The sequence below is a fragment of the Lipophrys pholis genome (genome assembly GCF_963383615.2).
Source record: "Lipophrys pholis genome assembly, contig: SCAFFOLD_30, whole genome shotgun sequence".
Taxonomy (NCBI): Eukaryota; Metazoa; Chordata; class Actinopteri; order Blenniiformes; family Blenniidae; genus Lipophrys; species Lipophrys pholis.
In genome coordinates, this window is record NW_028292110.1 from 627605 (window position 1) to 648760 (window position 21156).

The 21156-nt window shown below is 44.6% G+C and overlaps 1 protein-coding gene across 6 annotated transcripts in view; it reads right to left on the bottom strand.

The window, feature by feature from the left end:
* Positions 1-21156, bottom strand: part of LOC308128165 (NACHT, LRR and PYD domains-containing protein 12-like) — a 455537-nt gene that overhangs the window by 94904 nt on the left and 339477 nt on the right. The window contains exons 1-17 of one of the 6 annotated variants that reach the window (XM_080493846.1): positions 19776-19919; positions 19368-19469; positions 18806-19032; positions 18053-18172; positions 16821-16938; positions 15798-15899; positions 15643-15721; positions 15123-15330; positions 12961-14764; positions 12707-12880; positions 10038-10205; positions 9591-9773; positions 7960-8142; positions 5632-5814; positions 3351-3533; positions 2872-3055; positions 253-2526 (exon numbers count right to left, since the gene is read on the bottom strand). In XM_080493846.1, the coding sequence (XP_080349972.1) occupies positions 1732-2526; positions 2872-3055; positions 3351-3533; positions 5632-5814; positions 7960-8142; positions 9591-9773; positions 10038-10205; positions 12707-12880; positions 12961-14764; positions 15123-15330; positions 15643-15721; positions 15798-15899; positions 16821-16938; positions 18053-18095 (4407 nt within the window). In that variant the 5' untranslated portion in view covers positions 18096-18172; positions 18806-19032; positions 19368-19469; positions 19776-19919 and the 3' untranslated portion in view covers positions 253-1731. Of the gene's footprint in view, positions 1-252; positions 2527-2871; positions 3056-3350; positions 3534-5631; positions 5815-7959; positions 8143-9590; positions 9774-10037; positions 10206-12706; positions 12881-12960; positions 14765-15122; positions 15331-15642; positions 15722-15797; positions 15900-16820; positions 16939-18052; positions 18173-18805; positions 19088-19274; positions 19470-19775; positions 19920-21156 lie in introns of those variants that run through there. The other 5 variants (XM_080493845.1, XM_080493844.1, XM_080493847.1 and 2 more) reach the window with 5 other exon arrangements.

Genomic DNA, 21156 nt, shown 5'->3' on the forward strand with positions numbered 1-21156 from the left:
ATGACAGTTGGATCTATTTGATGTTTCACATTGTGGATTTGCTGTGAGATTCTCTGCACTTTAACACTTGAATTGTGAATCTCTTTGTTTAGTGTTAAAGGTAAGATCAGAGTCTTCAATAGATCAGATCAAAGTACTTTAATGGAATGTATTCAGTCCTCCTGACTGTCCTTTTGGAATGCCAACAGTTGCACCTCTTTGTGGATCAGTGAAGCCTGGAGCAGCCGCGGTAGAAAAGATGCTCTCTCAAACTGATGCTTCTCAACTTTATTGAGCCTTGCAGGTGAACACACCGTAAGAACTACAATGTACACAGAAAAATACCATGAGCAACTCTTAACAGCCTGTTTTACCTTTAAACTTTGACCATATTTACTACCTTAAATGAATTGCCTTAAATTATTAACCGTTGACAATCTCTGCCTTGAGTGCTCTTAATATGTAATTTCCATGTATATTTACAACTTTGTCCTTTTTAACTATATGTCTGTACCATGAAATAATATAAATTACCTTTTACTTTACATTACAATTTAACTGTAACCTTGAAATCACAGTACAGTAAGCATGGCTTTTACTGCTCATCAACGTTCCTGGTACTTCCATCTGATTTACAACATTTACTCACAGTCTGTGAGTTCTTTCAAATTAAAAGCATACGCACTATGCTATCATTACAACATAAAATAAAACAGTAATAACCATTGAAAAAAAAGAACTTAATATCCAGGTAGTTTACAAATCCTATTTTCTGACATATTTGTATCCCTGCTAATCTCTTGTTGGTCATGCTGAGGCTATACAGTGGAGCATTTTCACTGTTTCTCTTCTTTATTCAAAGATTGTCATTTATTCAAATGTCAGATTCTGATCAAAGTAAAAGATCAAAGTTAAACAGCAAACACTATGTACAAAGTGTGTGTTTGTGTGTGTATCTGGCTTGGAGTGATGACTGGAATGACCTCGAATGTCCACCAGGTGGAGGAAGACGTTGATAGATCAATGTGAGTGGGTGTAGCAACCTTGAATGTCCACCAGAGGGAGGCAGATGTTGGTGGGTCAGTGTGGTGACCGTGACAACCACTAGGGGCGTGCAGCGACGGCGCACAGAGGGAGAGCGCAATGGCCTGATGTGTCCACCAGGTGGACGTCAAGAGGGATTGCGATGACCAACGCGACCACTAGAGGCATTTGACTCGTTCTATCTGGGGACGCAGCGGTTGCTTCACGACCAGATAAACAAGACACCCGTCGCGCGAGTATGCGCGAGGGGGTTTCGGAACGACGCTGTCTCACCTACTCCCGTAAAAACTGGTGGACTTTGTCGGCCCGGTTCTGAGCGGCGGAGTTCTAACAGGACATGCAGTTAGAACTCTGGTGATGGATGTGGATGTGGTTTAGCAGCACCAGATAGCAGTTTGGCTGCTAAATGTGACTGTGTGTGTGTGAGCTTATCTGATCAGATAACACGAGCGGCGGCGGATTAGTGAAGGAGGGGGAGAGAGAGAAGGGAGTTAAAAAGTTCTGGGCCGGTCCACGTGAGTTAACACGCGGCTCCTTGTGTCTCCGTACGAAGTCCTGCGTCTGGATGGACGTGAATCCGTCTTGGAGACGGTGTGTTTTCACAGGTTGGACTTTTATTCCGGCGCATCATGGTCCGGCTCCCTGCTGTGCTCACCATGGCCTCGGCCAATCAGAGCGGGGTTGGCTTCAGAGTTTCCGGGGCGTTTTCTACGGCTGTGGATGGAGTTGGTGGATCCCCCTGGTGGTGAGGTGCAGGGATGCAGCTTCCAGGGAGGGGTTGGTGTGGACCCCCTGGTGGGGGTCACATGACCAATGGCGAATTCTTCCAGTGGCGACCAAATGTTCCTTTGTCCTGAGGGGGTGAGCCATGGAGGCCAGGCCCAACACAATGAACCAACACATGAAGAGGAGGAGGAGGAGGAGTAAGAGGAGGAGGAGGAAGAGGAGGAGGAGGAGAAGAAGGGAGGAGGCCAAGAAGGAGGAGGATGAGGAGAAGGAGGAGGAGGCCAAGAAAGAGAAGGAGGAAGAGGAAGAGGAGGAGCAGGCCGAGGAGGTGGAAGAGGAAAGGAGGAGGAGGAAGAGGAGGAGGAGCAGGAAGAGGAGGAGAAGGAGAAGGAGAAGGAGGAGGAGGAAGAGGAAGAGGAAGAGGAGGAGGAGGAGGAGGAGGAGGAGAAGGAGAAGGAGGAGCAGGAAGAGGAGGAGGAGGAAGAGGAGGAGGAGGAGGAGGAGGAGGAGGAGGCGGAATAGGAGGAGGAAGAGGAAGAGGAGGAAGAGGAGGAGGAATAGGAGGAGGAGGAGGAGGAGCAGGCCGAGGAGGAGGAAGAGGAGGAAGAGGAAGAGGAGGAAGAGGAAGAGGAGGAGGAGGAAGAGGAGGAGGAGGAAGAGCAGGAGCAGGAGGAGGAGGAGGTGGAAGAGGAAGAGGTTCAGTCCACACAGTGATGGTTCTGCATTACATCCAGAGGAACCCTGGTTCGATGCTGGACACTCACAGCGTCCTCTCTGCTCTCCTCAGTGGATCTTCAGGACACACAGCGTCCTCTCTGCTCTCACCACCTGCAGAGAGATGAGAGAGATGAGAGGTGATGAGGAGAGTCTCTGTGGAGCAGCCAGGACTTCAGTCCTGTCCACAGCAGCAGCTCAGAGCTCATGAAGGACCACCACTGTCAGACCAACACAACAAGCCTGAGGCTCCTCTGATTGGCTGACTGTGTCCTCTGCTGTCCAATCCTGAAGCTGCTCAGCGTTCTCCTCTCACAGCCTCACAGAGCAGTCAAACTCTGGATCTTTGTTCTCACACTAACTGTGTTTAGTAGAAACCTGCTGGAAGCAGCATGGACTCACTCCAACATCTACTGACCTGAGAGTCTGCAGGCTGCAGTCTGGACTCTGCTGAAGACCAACCAGCTGCTGCACATCTGGATCCTGAAGGCTGTTGATACGCAGGTCGAGCTCCTTCAGGTGGGAGGGGTTGGACTTCAGAGCTGAGGCCACAGAAGAACAGCTGATCTTTGACAACCTGCAGTTAATCAACCTGAATAAAGAGAGAAAGCAGCAGAATGAATGAGGAGAACCAATCAGATGTGTTGATGGAGAAATGAGCAGCTCCACATTACTGTGTCCTGATCAATGAGCTGTTCTGTTGTTGTGGATCTTCATCACACTCATCCTCCACATGTCAGCACAACATTGCCACTCCTCCTCATGTCCACACACATCAGTAACAAGCTGCTGAGCTCAGTCCATCTCTCACTGCAGGATCAGAGTCTCACATCACAGCTGCTCACAAACATTTCTCCTTCTACAACAGTAACAGACAGTCAACTGACCTCAGAGTCTCCAGACTACAGAGTGGACTCTCCAGAAAACCACACAGCTGCTCAACTCCTGAATCCTGCAGCTGGTTCCCACTCAGGTCCAGATGTTTCAGATGTTTCAGGAGGGAGGGGTTGGACTTCAGAGCTGAGGCCACAGAAGAACAGCTGATCTCTGACAACCTGCAGCCCCTCAACCTGAATAAAGAGAGAAAGAAGTGAGATTAGAGGACAAAGTTTGATGTTGAAGTCATTGAGACTGAAGAAGGTTCAGACTGGAAGAGTTTAGAAATGTAAAGTCCAAACAGCTGAAGCCACCAGGAGGAGAAGAGTCTCATCAACATGCTGATCACTAACATGCTGCAGAGCTCAGTCCATCTCTGTCCTCCAACATCTGGACCACAACACACACACACACACACACACACACACACACACACACACACACACACACACACACACACACACACACACACACACACACACACACACACACACACACACACACACACACACACACACACACACACACACACACACACACGTCTATACTGAACTCCAAACCCTTCAACATTTGTTTCCAGAATAATTTATAACTTTGGTGTAAATCTGAGTGGAGCTGTTGGTAAAATAAAGGGTTAAACATAGAAATATACAACATAGAACCAGGATCAATGTGTGAATCTGTCTGGTGACGTTTTCATGTGTTCTGTTATTTTCATTGGTTCCTGTTGCTGTCTGTTGTTGTGATTGGTTAGACTGAAGACAAGGGGGCGGGGCTAATGCTGTGCACCTGCAGACCACAGAGACAGAGTCTGAGTATTAACAGTGAAAAAATATATCAGTTCTATTGTAGATGGACTTTATCACCCTGGAAGTCAGAGCAAGAGGCAGAAGAGCTGATTTGGACTTTTGATAAGTTTCACTGGAAGATTGTTGAATTAGGAGACGGAAGGACGTCTGAAGTCTCTGGTAGCACGAGGAGGACGCATGCTGAGGGACGACTGCACCTGAACGTCTCACCTGGACCTCATTTATTCTTCTTTTCTCCTTTTGACCTCCTGAGGATTTATGTTTTCTCTTCAGGACCTCCACACTAACCTGTGTGTGTGTGTGTGTGTGTGTGTGTGTGTGTGTGTGTGTGTGTGTGTGTGTGTGTGTGTGTGTGTGTGTGTGTGTGTGTGTGTGTGTGTGTGTGTGTGTGTGTGTGTGTGTGTGTGTGTGTGTGTGTGTGTGTGTGTGTGTGTGTGTGTGTGTGTGTGGACCATTGACTGTAAGTAATGTAAATTGAAGTGATTGTTGTTACATTGTGGAGAAAAGGTGGAGTTTTGTAGAAAGGTCAAATGTTTCAGGTTTGAGTTTTTCATTATTTGAGGTGTTTGTTTGGTTGTTTAGTTTGGTATAAAGTTCTTTCTAAAAATAGTTGTTGAACTCCATAGTTCATTTAAAAAAGCCTTTAATTTGTAGTGTGTGTGTGTTACTGTAAATAAATATGTGTTTGCTCTATAAACAAAAACATATTTGTCTGGCTCTGGTCCTTTAAGTAACTGTGTGAATATTTCTCATGGGTTTATAATAAGAAGGCTCATTTGAGTGTCGCCCCCTACTGGTAAACCTTGGTGGTCTCTACCTGCTAAGGAACCCGACCACCCCAGCCTTTAAGTCAAAGCTCCTCTAATTCAATCCAGAGCAATAATACTTTAGAGAGCTGGGCTGCTCCAGGAGCTGAAATGAGCAGCTGATCATATTTAGAAGAGCCTGATCAGACTGATCCTTGTTGTCCAGCTCTTCTTCTTAAGAAGGTTGGAGCCCCGAGGAAGTGAAAGAAGAAGGAGCTTCTTATTGTCACTGATGTGATCTTTGTTCTTTTGGAGCTGAATTGATGTGACAGCAAACAGAAGCAGTGTCCAGTGGGAGGACACGTCAACAGCCAAGGTTACTGGACATCAAGCCAACAAGTCCAGAGTTTGAGAGTCAGGGAGAGTTTGGAGCTCCAGCTGGGAGATCAGTGACTCTTCATCCAGGAGAGATCAGCCTGCTTTGAAAGCTGAAGCTCAACATGGAGCGTGTCAGAGGTTGACGGAGAATTCTCCACTGCAGCACCTTGCTTCTTCTACCAAGCTTTGAAATGTGGAGCTCCACACGGCTCTGCCACAGTCACAGGACTAAAGCCCAGAGAAGAAGTCTCAGTTTCTCATGGAGATCCTCAGTGTGGATCATCTCATATCAGCCTGATGTCTGACCTTTAGTGTCAACACAACTTTCACTGCACACAAACTCAAACATGGAGTCTGACCTCAGAGTCTCCAGACTACAGAGTGGACTCTCCAGAAAACCACACAGCTGCTCAGCTCCTGAATCCTGCAGCTGGTTCCTACTCAGGTCCAGATGTTTCAGATGTTTCAGGAGGGAGGGGTTGGACTTCAGAGCTGAGGCCACAGAAGAACAGCTGATCTCTGACAACCTGCAGCCCCTCAACCTGAATAAAGAGAGAAAGAAGTGAGATTAGAGGACAAAGTTTGATGTTGAAGTCATTGAGACTGAAGAAGGTTCAGACTGGAAGAGTTTAGAAATGTAAAGTCCAAACAGCTGAAGCCACCAGGAGGAGAAGAGTCTCATCAACATGCTGATCACTAACATGCTGCAGAGCTCAGTCCATCTCTGTCCTCCAACATCTGGACCACAACACACACACACACACACACACACACACACACACACACACACACACACACACACACACACACACACACACACACACACACACACACACACACACACACACACACACACACACACACACACACACACACACACACACAGTTATTCATATATTGTGTTTTTATTCTAAACGTTTTTCTTCAATGTTGTTCAAGTGTGAATATTTCATTCCAAACTCTTCTATTCTGAACTCCAAACCCTTCAACATTTGTTTCCTGAATATTTTATAACTTTGGTGTAAATCTGAGTGGAGCTGTTGGTAAAATAAAGGGTTCAACATAGAAATATACAACATAGAACCTAGATCAATGTGTGAATCTGCCTGGTGACGTTTTCATGTGTTCTGTCATTTTCATTGGTTCCTGTTGCTGTCTGTTGTTGTGATTGGTTAGAGTCTAACCAATCACAACAACGTTAGACTGAAGAAAAGGGGGCGGGGTTAATGCTGTGCACCTGCAGACCACAGAGACATAGTCTGAGTATTAACAGTGAAACAATAGATCAGTTCTATTGTAGATGGACTTTATCACCCTGGAAATCAGAGCAAGAGGCAGAAGAGCTGATTTGGACTTTTGATAAGTTTCACTGGAAGATTGTTGAATTAGGAGACGAAAGGACGTCTGAAGTCTCTGGTAGCACGAGGAGGACGCATGCTGAGGGAGGACTGCACCTGAACGTCTCACCTGGACCTCATTTATTCTTCTTTTCTCCTTTTGACATCCTGTGGATTTATGTTTTCTCTTCAGGACCTCCATACTAACCTGTGTGTGTGTGTGTGTGTGTGTGTGTGTGTGTGTGTGTGTGTGTGTGTGTGTGTGTGTGTGTGTGTGTGTGTGTGTGTGTGTGTGTGTGTGTGTGTGTGTGTGTGTGGACCATTGACTGTAAGTAATGTAAATTGAAGTGATTGTTGTTGCATTGTGGAGAAAAGGTGGAGGTTAGTAGAAAGGTCAAATGTTTAAGTTATTGAGTTTTTCATTATTTGAGGTGTTTGTTTGGTTGTTTAGTTTGGTATAAAGTTCTTTCTAAAAATAGTTGTTGAACTCCATAGTTCATTTAAAAAAGCCTTTATTTTGTAGTGTGTGTTTTAATGTAACTAAATATGTGTTTGCTCTGGAAACAAAAACCTATTTGTCTGGGTCTGGTCCTTTAAGTAACTGTGTGAATATTTCTCATGGGTTTATAATAAGAAGGCTCATTTGAGTGTCGCCCCCTACTGGTAAACCTTGGTGGTCTCTACCTGCTAAGGAAGCCGACCACCCCAGCCTTTAAGTTAAAGCTCCTCTACTTCAATTCAGAGCAATACTACTTTAGAGAGCTGGGCTGCTCCAGGAGCTGAAATGAGCAGCTGATCATATTTAGAAGAGACTGATCAGACTGATCCTTGTTGTCCAGCTCTTCTTCTTAAGAAGGTTGGAGCCCCGAGGAAGTGAAAAAAGAAGGAGCTTCTTATTGTCACTGATGTGATCATTGTTCTTTTGGAGCTGAACTGATGTGACAGCAAACAGAAGCAGTGTCCAGTGGGAGGACAAGTCAACAGCCAAGGTTACTGGACATCAAGCCAACAAGTCCAGAGTTTGAGAGTGAGGGAGAGTTTGGAGCTCCAGCTGGGAGATCAGTGACTCTTCATCCAGGAGAGATCAGCCTGCTTTGAAAGCTGAAGCTCAACATGGAGCGTGTCAGAGGTTGACGGAGAATTCTCCACTGCAGCACCTTGCTTCTTCTACCAAGCTTTGAAATGTGGAGCTCCACACGGCTCTGCCACAGTCACAGGACTAAAGCCCAGAGAAGAAGTCTCAGTTTCTCATGGAGATCCTCAGTGTGGATCATCTCATATCAGCCTGATGTCTGACCTTTAGTGTCAACACAACTTTCACTGCACACAAACTCAAACATGGAGTCTGACCTCAGAGTCTCCAGACTACAGAGTGGACTCTCCAGAAAACCACACAGCTGCTCAACTCCTGAATCCTGCAGCTCGTTGTAACTCAGGTCCAGATGTTTCAGATGTTTCAGGAGGGAGGGGTTGGACTTCAGAGCTGAGGCCACAGAAGAACAGCTGATCTTTGACAACCTGCAGAACTCCAACCTGAATAAAGAGAGAAAGAAGTGAGATTAGAGGACAAAGTTTGATGTTGAAGTCATTGAGACTGAAGAAGGTTCAGACTGGAAGAGTTTAGAAATGTAAAGTCCAAACAGCTGAAGCCACCAGGAGGAGAAGAGTCTCATCACCATGCTGATCACTAACATGCTGCAGAGCTCAGTCCATCTCTGTCCTCCAACATCTGGATCACAACACACACACACACACACACACACACACACACACACACACACACACACACACACACACACACACACACACACACACACACACACACACACACACACACACACACACACACACACACACACTTCTTCAGATACAGTAGAACCTCTGAGGACCAGGTCAGAGCTCCACCCTGTCCTGGACACGTCACTGTGGACGGACACATATTTACCTGTTAACACACCTTAATGAGGACAACCTGCCTGACGAGGACAACAGACAGCTTCTCCTGCTAAATTTCAAGCTGAGCGACACTGAAAGGACCAGAATACTTGGTCTGGAGCTGATTATTGTAATATTCAGACATTGTGGTGTCAGGAGGTTAGTTTGAGAGGTGAATTCTGGCCGCCTCCCTGCAGCCCAGTGCTGCTCTGTGGAGCTGCTCTCCTTTAGTTTCACTTTCCCTTTCCAGCAGAGAACATGAGGCCCAAACTGACCAGAGGCTCTAATCTGGTCCCACCAAGCAAGGAGCTTATAGAGGATTTACACAACTTTCTTCTTCACATTTCTTTGTATTTTGCTCCTCAATGTTTCATTAAAATTGACTTTATGATGAGATTGTTGTCATTTTCAGTACTAACTGTTAGATCTTGTAAAAATATAGATAATTTCATTACATCCACTGTGACAACAACAAAGAAAAACTTTGAAGTGTAAATTTATAGGTTATTATAGTAATATTGTACCAGTCTGGTCCACTCAGGATGAAACTGGACTGTATGTGGTCCCTGAAGTACATTAAATCTGATTTAATAATTACCTTGTATACATCTTATATACATGTATATATGGATATATATTGTATACATCTTTGTACTGGTTCAGTTATGTGCTTTTAAATAACCAGAACATATTTAGTGTTTGGTTTGTCCAATATCAACTGGTCCTACAATTTGAAATGTTTTTGTTTTTTATCCCATTAATCTATTAATCTAAAAATAATCACTGATTAATCGATTATTATAATAATAGTTAGTTGCAGCCCCAGTTGACGGAGAATTCTCCACTGCAGCACCTTGCTTCTTCTACCAAGCTTTGAAATGTGGAGCTCCACACGGCTCTGCCACAGTCACAGGACTAAAGCCCAGAGAAGAAGTCTCAGTTTCTCATGGAGATCCTCAGTGTGGATCATCTCATATCAGCCTGATGTCTGACCTTTAGTGTCAACACAACTTTCACTGCACACAAACTCAAACATGGAGTCTGACCTCAGAGTCTCCAGACTACAGAGTGGACTCTCCAGAAAACCACACAGCTGCTCAACTCCTGAATCCTGCAGCTGGTTCCCACTCAGGTCCAGATGTTTCAGATGTTTCAGGAGGGAGGGGTTGGACTTCAGAGCTGAGGCCACAGAAGAACAGCTGATCTCTGATAAACTGCAGCCCCTCAACCTGAATAAAGAGAGAAAGAAGTGAGATTAGAGGACAAAGTTTGATGTTGAAGTCATTGAGACTGAAGAAGGTTCAGACTGGAAGAGTTTAGAAATGTAAAGTCCAAACAGCTGAAGCCACCAGGAGGAGAAGAGTCTCATCAACATGCTGATCACTAACATGCTGCAGAGCTCAGTCCATCTCTGTCCTCCATCATCTGGATCCTCCTAAACTCCTCTCAATGGTTTGACTTCAACACATTCTAACTTCAGACAGTGAACTGACCTCAGAGTCTCCAGGTTACAGTTTGGACTCTCCAGTCCAGCACACAGAACCTTCACTGATGAATCCTTCAGCTGGTTCTCACTCAGGTCCAGATGTTTGAGATGGGAGGAGTCAGACTTCAGAGCCGAGGAGATCACTTCACAGTCGGAGAGTTGACATGAAGAAAGGCTGTAATGAGACACAGAGAGGACAGGACGTTGTTATGAGGACTTTGTTGGACCTCAGAGCTTCAGATCGTCTTCTCTGGGTTTGACTTTGGCTTCATGTGGACGTGAAGGAGAGGACATGGAGGTCCACATGTTTTGTTCATGTCTTCAGTTCCAGATGTTGAAGTGAAGCTGTGGAGTGGAGCTGGACGTCCTGCTACTTCTTTCTATTCATTACAGAGTGTTTGGTTGGAGAGACGGGGACAGTGGAGACAATCATTCTTCTGAGAGACAATTCATTCATTCATTCATGGTTTAGTTTGTGAGAACTGTGGGAGCAGAGACATTGTCCTGGAGTTTGTTCAATCTTCTTTGGTTCTAGTTTTGTACTTCACTTTGATTTGAGTCTTTTTGTCAGGAAATTGTCCAGTTTGGAAAGACAAAGGTTCCAGATGTGAGTCAGTAGTTTGGAGATAAACTCAATCACCCTCTTTACTGGTTTCATCTCCATTTAGTCTCAATCTGAAGATTTGGTTTTACTTTTGATAATAATTTCTATGATTTCTTCCTTACTAATGAAATGTCTCTGGGTCTTTCTCTTTACACTCTTTAATAGATTCCATGTGTCTTTAATAGGATTCTTCTTTTCTTGGATTTCACCACATTTATTTTTGGAGATATATGAACATTCTCATAGTAGCAGTTAAAGTATTTTTAGATTCCACATATGTATTTGCCGCTTCTTTAGTTTTGTGTTTTATAGATTCTCTGTATCATGTATTTTTCTTTTTTGACAGAATTTATTTAATCCTTCTTTGATCAATAGTTGATCTTTTTTAATGTTTTTGTTAATAATAGTTAAACATTTCTTCCTAATTCTGCATTTCTTACAGCTTTATTCACATTGTTGTCTAGATATTCTGATTCCCAGTCACTTGTAATAAATAGTTCTTTTCCACCAGCTCCTACTCAGCCTTACTCCACTTGACCCTACTGGCCTTGCCTCTACTCCACTCAGCCTCAGTTGTTTTCCATTACAATAGAACGACCACGGCGTGGGCGGAGTCATTGGAGCTTTCCCCGTCATGCACAAGTAATCACCCCGATCACTGGTGACTTCTGCCACAAGCTGTTATTAGCTACTGATGTTAAAATAAGAAAAACAAACCATACGATACTTTACATTTTAATGGAAGTGCAGTTAAACAGCGTTCACATGGACAGCTATGGAATTTGATTGGGAAATTTGTTTGTGTTCAGGTTTAAAAAATGGCGGGTGAATGAGCCGCTCACTGACTCATCTGCATCGTGACACGCTGGTGAATCAGCGACCTGTCGTCATCACATTGTCTACTCTTCTTAGCTAGCTTGGAACCTCAGTCTACTACGTCTACCATGAAAGTACCTGGTAGCAGGGAGCATCATGTAGTGGAAAACTGTAAAAAGTGAGTCGAGTATAGTCGAGTAAGGCTGAGAAGGAACTAGTGGAAAAGTGCCAAAAGTTTATTTTGGTGCCTCCATTAAGACCTCAGTCCAAACCTGTCTGTATTACAATCTGTTGTCCTGATTGTTTTGTAAGGAGTTGCTGTTGCTGGGAACACTGGTTGTGCATCAGGTAATTTGGCTTTTGATGATGATTAGTAATGATCAAAGACAAACATTATTATTAAATTAAAATTTTTATCTGATGTACATCAGATAACCTCGGGGCACCACCTGCTTAACAGGAAATGATGCCAATTTATATCAGTCTCATCAAGATATACTAAACTATAAAATTTGAATTTGAATTAATGGTTAAATTAATAACAATTCATCATAAAGGATGAAGAATTTAATACTTCCTAACATAGAAGAGGTTGACATTTCATTCACCTTTCTACACATTAATAAGACAGCAAGTAGTGACAGTAGGATTCCTAAGATTATATTCATTTAAAATGAGAAGAAGAAAACCACACAGGTTCTGTGTGAGGGTCAGAAAGTAAAGACATTGGTTCATGAAGCTTCATCTGGCCATCACTAGAATAAACTATTCTATTCTATTTTGTCCCGTCGCTGTGCTTCACTCCACTGATTTGACTGGTTGCTTCATAAGAAGTACTGGTCACTGTGAGGCTCTTGCCTCTGCTCTCTCATCCTCCTCTCTTTCCTTGGTGGATCCTCAGCCTCCTAAGTGATGATATTTTCATCCAGCCACAGGAGCACACCTGAAGTGAGTGTCCTGCTGCTGCTGTGCTTGTCTCATGTGTGGTGTTCTTGCTCGTAGTCGTGTCGGTGTCAGAGTCTGAGGCAGAACTCTGTGACATGGAGCATCACAAACACAGTGAGTGGAGGAAGTAAAGCTGCTGCTCTCCACCTGAACTTACACTGGAAACTTTACTTTGTAGTTTTACTTCCTGATTAATAGAGGAGAAAATATCAAGAGGCTGCAGTGTTCTACTGAGATGTTTTACTGATGTTCTAGAGATGTGAGCAGGAGAACAGAGAGTGGTGGATATTAATGATCAATAATGTCAGAACCTGAGAGCTTCCAGTTTACAGTGAGGACTCTCCAGTCCAACAGAAAGCAGCTTCACTCCTGAATCCTGCAGGTTGTTGTCACTCAGGTCCAGATGTGTCAGACTGGAGGACTGAGAGCTGAGGACTGAGGACAGAGCTCCACAGCTTCTCTCTGACAGACCACAGCTGCTCAACCTGAAGAAGAAGCAACAATAAAAACCAGTTCAATGTTTGTCATGGACTCAGTTCTACATATTTGTTCATGAACCACGTACACAGCTTTGTTGGAGGCTTTGACCACTGGCAGCAGCTTCAGAAGAGCCTCCTCTAAAGCAGAGTATTTCTTCAGGTCAAACTCCTTCAGATCTTCTTCTGATGACAGTAAGATGAAGACCAGAGCTGACCACTGAGCAGGAGACAGACTATCAGTGGAGAGACGTCCTGATCTCAGGGACTGTTGGATCTCCTCCACCAGAGAACCATCGTTCAGTTCATTCAGACAGTGGAACAGATTGATGCTTCTCTCTGCAGACAGATTCTTACTCAGCTTCTTCTTGATGTACTTGACTGTTTTCTGATTGGTCTGTGAGCTACTTCCTGTCTGTGTCAGCAGACCTCGGAGGAGACTCTGATTGGTCTCCAGTGAAAGACCCAGGAGGAAGCGGAGGAACAAGTCCAGGTGTCCATTTGGACTCTTCAAGGCCTCGTCCACTGCTCTCTGATGGAGATGGTGGAGATTAACTTTCTTCTTCCACACTTTTGACCTCCAGGAGGTTTGTTGTTGTTCATCCAGGAGGTTGATTCCAGAGCTGATGAAGGTCTGATGGACATGAAGAGCAGCCAAAAACTCCTGAAGGCTGAGATGGATGAAGCAGAAGACCTTGTCCTGGTACAGGCCTTGCTCCTCTTTAAAGACCTGTGTGAACATTCCTGAGTACAGTGAGGCTGCTCTGAGATCCAGGCCACACTCTGTCAGGTCGGAGTCATAGAAGATCAGATTTCCTTTCTGCAGCTCATCAAAAGCCAGTTTTCCCAGAGACTCCACCATCTCCCTGCTCTCTGGACTCCAGTGTGGATCTGTGGCAGCTCCTCCATCATACTTGACCTTCTTGACTTTGGCCTGGACCACCAGGTGGTGGATGTACATCTGAGTCATGGTCTTGGGCAGCTCTCCTCCCTCTCTGCTCTTCAACACCTCCTCCAGAACTGTAGCAGTGATCCAGCAGAAGACTGGGATGTGGCACATGATGTGGAGGCTTCGTGAGGTCTTGATGTGGGAGATGATCCTGCTGGCCTGCTGCTCCTCTCTGAACCTCCTCCTGAAGTACTCCTCCTTCTGTATGTCAGTGAACCCCCGGACCTCCGTCACCATGCCGACACAGTCAGGAGGGATGTGATTGGCTGCTGCAGGTCGTGTGGTGATCCAGAGGTGAGCAGAGGGAAGCAGGTTCCCCCTGATGAGGTTTGTCAGCAGCACATCCACTGAGGTGGACTCTGTAACATCAGTCAGGATCTCAGGGTGCTGGAAGTCCAGAGGGAGTCGACACTCATCCAGACCGTCAAAGATGAAGACCACCTGGAGGTCTTCAAAGCTGCAGAGTCCTGCTTCTTTGGTTGGAGTGAAGAAGTGATGAACAAGTCCCACCAAGCTGAACTTCTTCTCCTTCAGCACATTCAGCTCTCTGAAGGTGAATGGAAATGTGAAGTGGACGTCCTGGTTGCTTTGGTCTTCAGCCCAGTCCAGAGTGAACTTCTGTGTCAGGACTGTTTTCCCAATGCCAGCCACTCCCTTTGTCAGCACTGTTCTGATTGGTGGAGATCTTCCAGGTGAGGCTGTAAAGAGGTCTCCTGGTCTGATGCTGCTTTCTGCTCTGGCTGCTCTCCTGGATGCTGTTTCAATCTGTCTGACCTCATGTTCCTCATTGACCTCTGCAGTCCCTCCCTCTGTGATGTGGAGCTCTGTGTAGATCTGCTTCAGGAGGGTGGACTCTCCTGCTTTAGAGAGCCCCTCAAACACAACCTGGAACCTCTTCTTCAGGGCACATTTCACCTTCTGTTGGCAGACTCCAGCAGAAGTTCCTGAAAAGAAGAAACCAGGGATGAGTTGAGTGTGTTTGACATTGAATGTGAAGATGACAGTGTGTTAGTGGAGATGTTTCTCCTCCATCAAATCCATCCAGCTCCTCAGTGGAGACCAAACAGCCTCTGATCTGATGCAGATGTTTGCATCACATGAGCAGCAGAGTTCAGGAACTCTCTTTGTGTCTCCTCTTCTCTGCTGCTTGTTTTGGACTTTCTGTCTGTTTCACACTTTCTGTGTCTGACCTGGAAATGACCTGTGTTCTCTGGATGGACTCTGTTTCTGATTGCTTTCTGCTCCAGCTGAGAACATTTCAGCTTCATCTCCATCCTGTGAAATGAGATCAAATCCTCTTACTGCTCCTCAGACGCCCAGCCAGCTCCTCCTGCTTCATCCTCCTCAGGAAGTCCAGGGTGATCCTCAGAAATGACTCTCTGCTGCTCCTCTGCTCTTCATCCTCATCCTCCCTCTCACTCTCTGAGCATGCTGGGTAATCTGGACTCAGGAGCTTCTTCATCTGCTTCAGCTCCTTCTTCATGAAAGTCACCATGTGGTCCTCCAGCAGCTGGAACAGAGAAACATCTGGAGTTGACTTTGAGCTGAAACTGAAGCCAGATTGAGATGTGAGTGTAAATCCAGTGCAGAGAGCAGGATGGACAACATGTGAAGCCAAATCACACTTCATGTGGGATCTCCAGCAGAAGCAGCTTCAAGCATCAGTGAAGACTGGAAGCTGGATGAAGGTTGGACTGTTTCACTTTGGACCTGAATGGATCTAATAAGCTGAGTGTCTGTTTCATGTTTCAGCTGGAAGCCACAGCAGCTTCTTCTGTCTCATGATGTGACAGTAAAGTGTTGAATGGAGACGTGTTCTCACCATAAATGTGGAGTCCAGATGTCTTTGATGCTGAGGGGCGGAGCCACCAGGGAGAAGCTGGGAGCTCTGCTGGCTCACGCTGCAGAAACATGTTGACTTTGTTAAAGCTGCTGTGTGGTGTGATGAGGAATCCTGAGACAAACACTGGTTCTCACCCCTCATCAGCACTTCCTGCTCCACATTTAAAGGTTAAGAGTTCCTCCTTAGAGCAGTCACTCTTCATGGACACACAGCTGGATGGAAACCCAGAGTCAGAGCTAAAAACAAACACAACATCAGGAACAGACTGACTGGAACAATGGAAGATACATGGAAGAACTGAGACTTTGATTCTCTCAGTCAGACTTTGTGAAAATACTGTGAGGATATTTAATAGTTATAAACTGTAGTTCCACATTTAAAGTCACTCGACCAGAAAAACAATCTTCAAAATGTACTTCCCATAAAACAGATCCCTTCTGCAGAGAGAATAAACCAAAACACCAAAACAAGACCATCAACACTCATTTGGACTCATTTCCAACCTGCAGTTTCCCAAATCGATCCACCAAAGTTGATGTTTACAAACCAAACATCAAACTGTGTTGATGTTTCCTAACTGACATCATCTTGGGAAATCTGCCACAAGGGTTTCTGGGATATCAAAGATGGCGTCACAGAAGCTGAAGCAAAATGATCAACATTGGACCGATTCAGCCCAAAATAAAAGCCTGGACTTCCTCAGAGAAAGAGGATTAGAACCTCCAGAATATTCTTAAATGTTGTGACACTGATCATTAATCAGCAAGAGGTCAACACACTGGTATGTTCCTTTAAATTTAAATGCTGGAATTATGTGTTTGTGTGAGTGTCATGACCAATTCCATTCAGAAAGGTATTAATGTATCAGAGATCAACATCAACAACTGAAACTGGATCCTACATTTTTCATGTTTCCCAAATGGATTCTGGTCGAATAACTTTAAAGTTGAAAGTTAAAAGAAGTTCTCCTCATATGATTCAGGTCCATTAAAGTTCCTAGTTTTTCCACCATCATCAACAGCTCCTCTGGTTCCCCTCCAGAAACTCCATCTGGACTAAAACTCAGTTCCCTAAAATACTGGAAGTGAATCTTAGAGTGAGCACAACTTCTCTCACTCTGGTTTGGAGGAAATAAAAGAAAAGAAAGAGTTTCTTACTTTGTGTCTGAAGGTCCAGGTTCAGTACTGAAGTTTAGTGGAGGACCTTTGGACCGGTCACTCTTCATAGACAAGCTGCTGGATACTGAAGACCCTGCTGTGTGTCTGAGCTTCTCATCTCCACACACACACACACACACACACACACACACACACACACACACACACACACACACACACACACACACACACACACACACACACACACACACACACACACACACACACACACACACACACACACACAATGTTGTATTAGATCAACAGATCACACTTGGTTCTTATCATTTCATTTCCTGTTTTCAACAAAAGAACTTTAATGTTATTTCCTTCTGGAAAAATATTTCAGGAATTGATCAGTAAAAATATGTTTGATGAAAGAACTTCAATAACCTTCATGTCATTTCCAATTTGTTTCAATGTTCCTGGAAAAGTAGTAGCATCTGATCTGGACTCTGACTTTTCCCACAATAATCAGTATGAACAGTTCCAGTCTGGTTTCCCTCAATGAAGCTCAGAAACAGAAACTCTCATCAGAATCACCATCAACCACCTGACTGCAGCTGACTCTGGACTTTTACCCTCCTCCTGCTCCTCCTCCTGCTGCTCCTCCTTGAATCTGAGTACATCCTGTGTCTCCAACTCCATGTAACCCTCCTCTACAGACTGACGTCCATCAGACTGTCCATCACATCACTGGATTGGTTCCATTCAATTCCATTTGATTCAATTTGATTCAATTCAATTCATAGAGAACCACAATAATCTCAAGGTACTTCTACAGAGAAAAAAACTCAACTGTTCCACCACAGCAAGTAAAAGCAACAGTAGAAAGAAAAAACATTTTAACAGGAAGAAAAGTGGAGAACCAGACTCAGAGGAGGAAACTTTCTGTTCTTCTGGTTGAAGGTTCAAAGATAGAAAGTGATGAAGTGACAGGACAGGGACAGAGGGCAACAAGCAACATACAGATTTGTCTTTAGTTGCATTGAGTTCATTGAGTTCAAATCTTTTACATCCCCCCACCCCCCTCTCCTCTGGTGTTCCTCAGGGCTCTGAAACCAGCAGATTCATCATCAAAATAGGACTTTTGAAAGAGTGTAGGATCAGACTTTGCTGGTCAGTTTGCAGTTTGGACTCTTGTACTAAAATACTGGAAGTGAATCTTAGAGTGAGCACAACTTCTCTCACTCTGGTTTTGAGGAAATAAAAGAAAAGAAAGAGTTTCTTACTTTGTGTCTGAAGGTCCAGGTTCAGGACTGAAGTGTGGTACATGACCTTTGGACCGGTCACTCTTCATAGACAAGCTGCTGGATACTGAAGACCCTGCTGTGTGTGTGAGCTTTTCACCTCTACACACACACACACACACACACACACACACACACACACACACACACACACACACACACACAGGAAACCATGTGTGTGGTGCAGCAGGAAACAGAAACCCACATCCTGGTAGTTCCAGTTAGAGACGGTATCATTCAGTAGACTGAGATCAGAGAGCGACAGCCGAGACAAAACAGAGGAAGAAGAAAAACAAGAAGCATAAATAATGAACAAACAGAGGAAATAAGATGAGAGAAGAAAATATAGAAACATGAAAAATACAACAAACAATAGGATTAATGTCAGATGGAGGTTTCAGGGAAAAAATGAAGCGTCTGGATGATAAATAATGAGATGATTGAGTCGTGTGTGTGTGTGTGTGTGTGTGTGTGTGTGTGTGTGTGTGGGGGGGGGGGGGGGGGGGGGGGGAGGGCTGAAGCCCCGCCCACTGCTGAATGTTTTCAGAGTTTCTCCATGGAGAAGAAAAGAAGTGAAGAAAGGAGTTAAATGGAGGATGAAATGTTTGTCCAACAGGTGAAGAAGAAGAAAGCAGCTGTCAGAGGTTTGTGATGGTGTGAATGAAAGAGAAAAAGAGAAGTTAGAAAGTCTTTTGCTCCGTTGTGGAAGCTTCTAAAGAGCTGACAGAGTCTCACCTGAACTCTCTTCTCTTCTTCTTACAGACACTTTTCCACGTGTGAGGAAACTTGTGGAGAGAAGAAGCTGCTCTTCGTCCGTCTTCGTCCGTCTCAGTCTGTCTCTGATGTCTGACAACCTCAGCGTTCTCTGTCCTGCTCTCTCTCACACACCCAGATGAGGAAGCAGCTGGATGTGGGGCCCAGTGGGGGAGTTGTTTTCACATAAATCACGTGTTTCCTCCGTTCTACTCAGGAAGAGCAGAAATGTGTCAGAGGGGAAGTGATGAAATATGAGCTCCTCTAGGCACAGAAATCACCATTATAAGAACACAAGAATGTGTCTCATTCAAACACAATCATCAATATAAACGGTACAAACCACAAACTGTTTAAATTACTTGAAATATGTGGTTTGATGAAAACAAAACAATATTGTTAAACTATTGTAAAAACATTTGAATCTGACGTGGCTGTCACAAATACACACCAGTCATGAGAACATAGCCTCTGTGATTTAGAGTCCAAGACGCCTGCAGATAACAGAATGTTGATTCTGAGAGTCTGAGGGTCTCAGACTCACACAGTTCAATGGTTCCTCAGGAGGCTCGCCGTCGGGTTTCCTGAACCTGGAGTCCAAACTCTGACGGAATGTCAGAATTCTCCTGGTCCAACCTTACAAGGCCTGGTGTATGAACAAAATAATATGCTCAGGTAACTTAAATCTCACATTCCATGGCTTTAAATTGAAGTAAAAGTCCGTAAAAGTTCCAGCTTATTTGAATTTAATAAGTTGCATTCCAGCCGACATCACGCGGAGAGAAAAACATCACGGCTGCGCTTCAATTACGCCTCCAATTTACCCTTTGATCCACTAAAGTAACATAAAACAGCATAATTCTGCTATAATAGCTCTCCATGTCCACAAAACTAAATAAATAGATGGAGAAAATATCCTTAACATGAAAATAAGTTAGTTTTTCCCACTCACCGAGCCCCGTCCAGCAGTGTGCACCAACCACGTCACCAGAGCAAACCAGGTGGCAACAACAAGATTCCGATAACCTTTCTAAATATCCGAGAAACTGAGAACTCTTTCACTAGTTTCGTTGGCTCTTTTTCTCTTTCGCCTTCCAAGCTGCCCGCTCCGTGTCTGCAGAGCGTGTCATATAGAGCAGCAGGAAGAAAACAACCCGGTTGGCTGCGCCTGGTCACATGGTCCCCACTGCGACGTGACTTCTTCAAAATAAGAGTCTAAATACATTTGAACCCCAAGAAAATAAAACAAAGTAAAATAAAATAACATGATTTATATCATTATTAATATAATCGCTTTTATTTAGTTCGGGCTTTATGGACCTGGGTTACACTTTGGTGCCTCATTTGTGTGGGGATGACGTCTCCTATCAAGACTAAAAACATTGAATACAGTCTTCTTCACTTTTACATTCTGTCTGCTTTTCACATTTCATATCATTTCACTGTAGATTTCACAGAATACTGAAGGACGGGGACTCAGGAATTTGGTCTCAACAGCTGATCAAGGTAAGATCAAAGGAGTCTTGTTGAAGATGAAAGTGAAAGAAACTTTCAATGACTCCAACTACCTTAGTGAGGACATGTTGGATTGATTTTACAGGCTTCAACATGAGGTGGAGGAGGAAGAGGTGTAGTTTGGAGTCAGAGCAGCAGACAGGATTGTTAAAACACTCCAGGCTTCAACATGAGGTGGAGGAGGAAGAGGTGGAGTTTGGAGTCAGACCAGCAGACAGGATTGTTAAAACACTCCAGGCTTCAACATGAGATGGAGGAGGAAGAGGTGTAGTTTGGAGTCAAATTGTTAAAACACTCCAGGCTTCAACATGAGGTGGAGGAGGAAGAGGTGCAGTTTGGAGTCAGAGCAGCAGACAGGATTGTTAAAACACTCCAGGCTTCAACATGAGGTGGAGGAGGAAGAGGTGGAGTTTGGAGTCAGACCAGCAGACAGGATTGTTAAAACACTCCAGGCTTCAACATGAGGTGGAGGAGGAAGAGGTGGAGTTTGGAGTCAGACCAGCAGACAGGATTGTTAAAACACTCCAGGCTTCAACATGAGATGGAGGAGGAAGAGGTGTAGTTTGGAGTCAAATTGTTAAAACACTCCAGGCTTCAACATGAGGTGGAGGAGGAAGAGGTGCAGTTTGGAGTCAGAGCAGCAGACAGGATTGTTAAAACACTCCAGGCTTCAACATGAGGTGGAGGAGGAAGAGGTGGAGTTTGGAGTCAGACCAGCAGACAGGATTGTTAAAACACTCCAGGCTTCAACATGAGGTGGAGGAGGAAGAGGTGGAGTTTGGAGTCAGACCAGCAGACAGGATTGTTAAAACACTCCA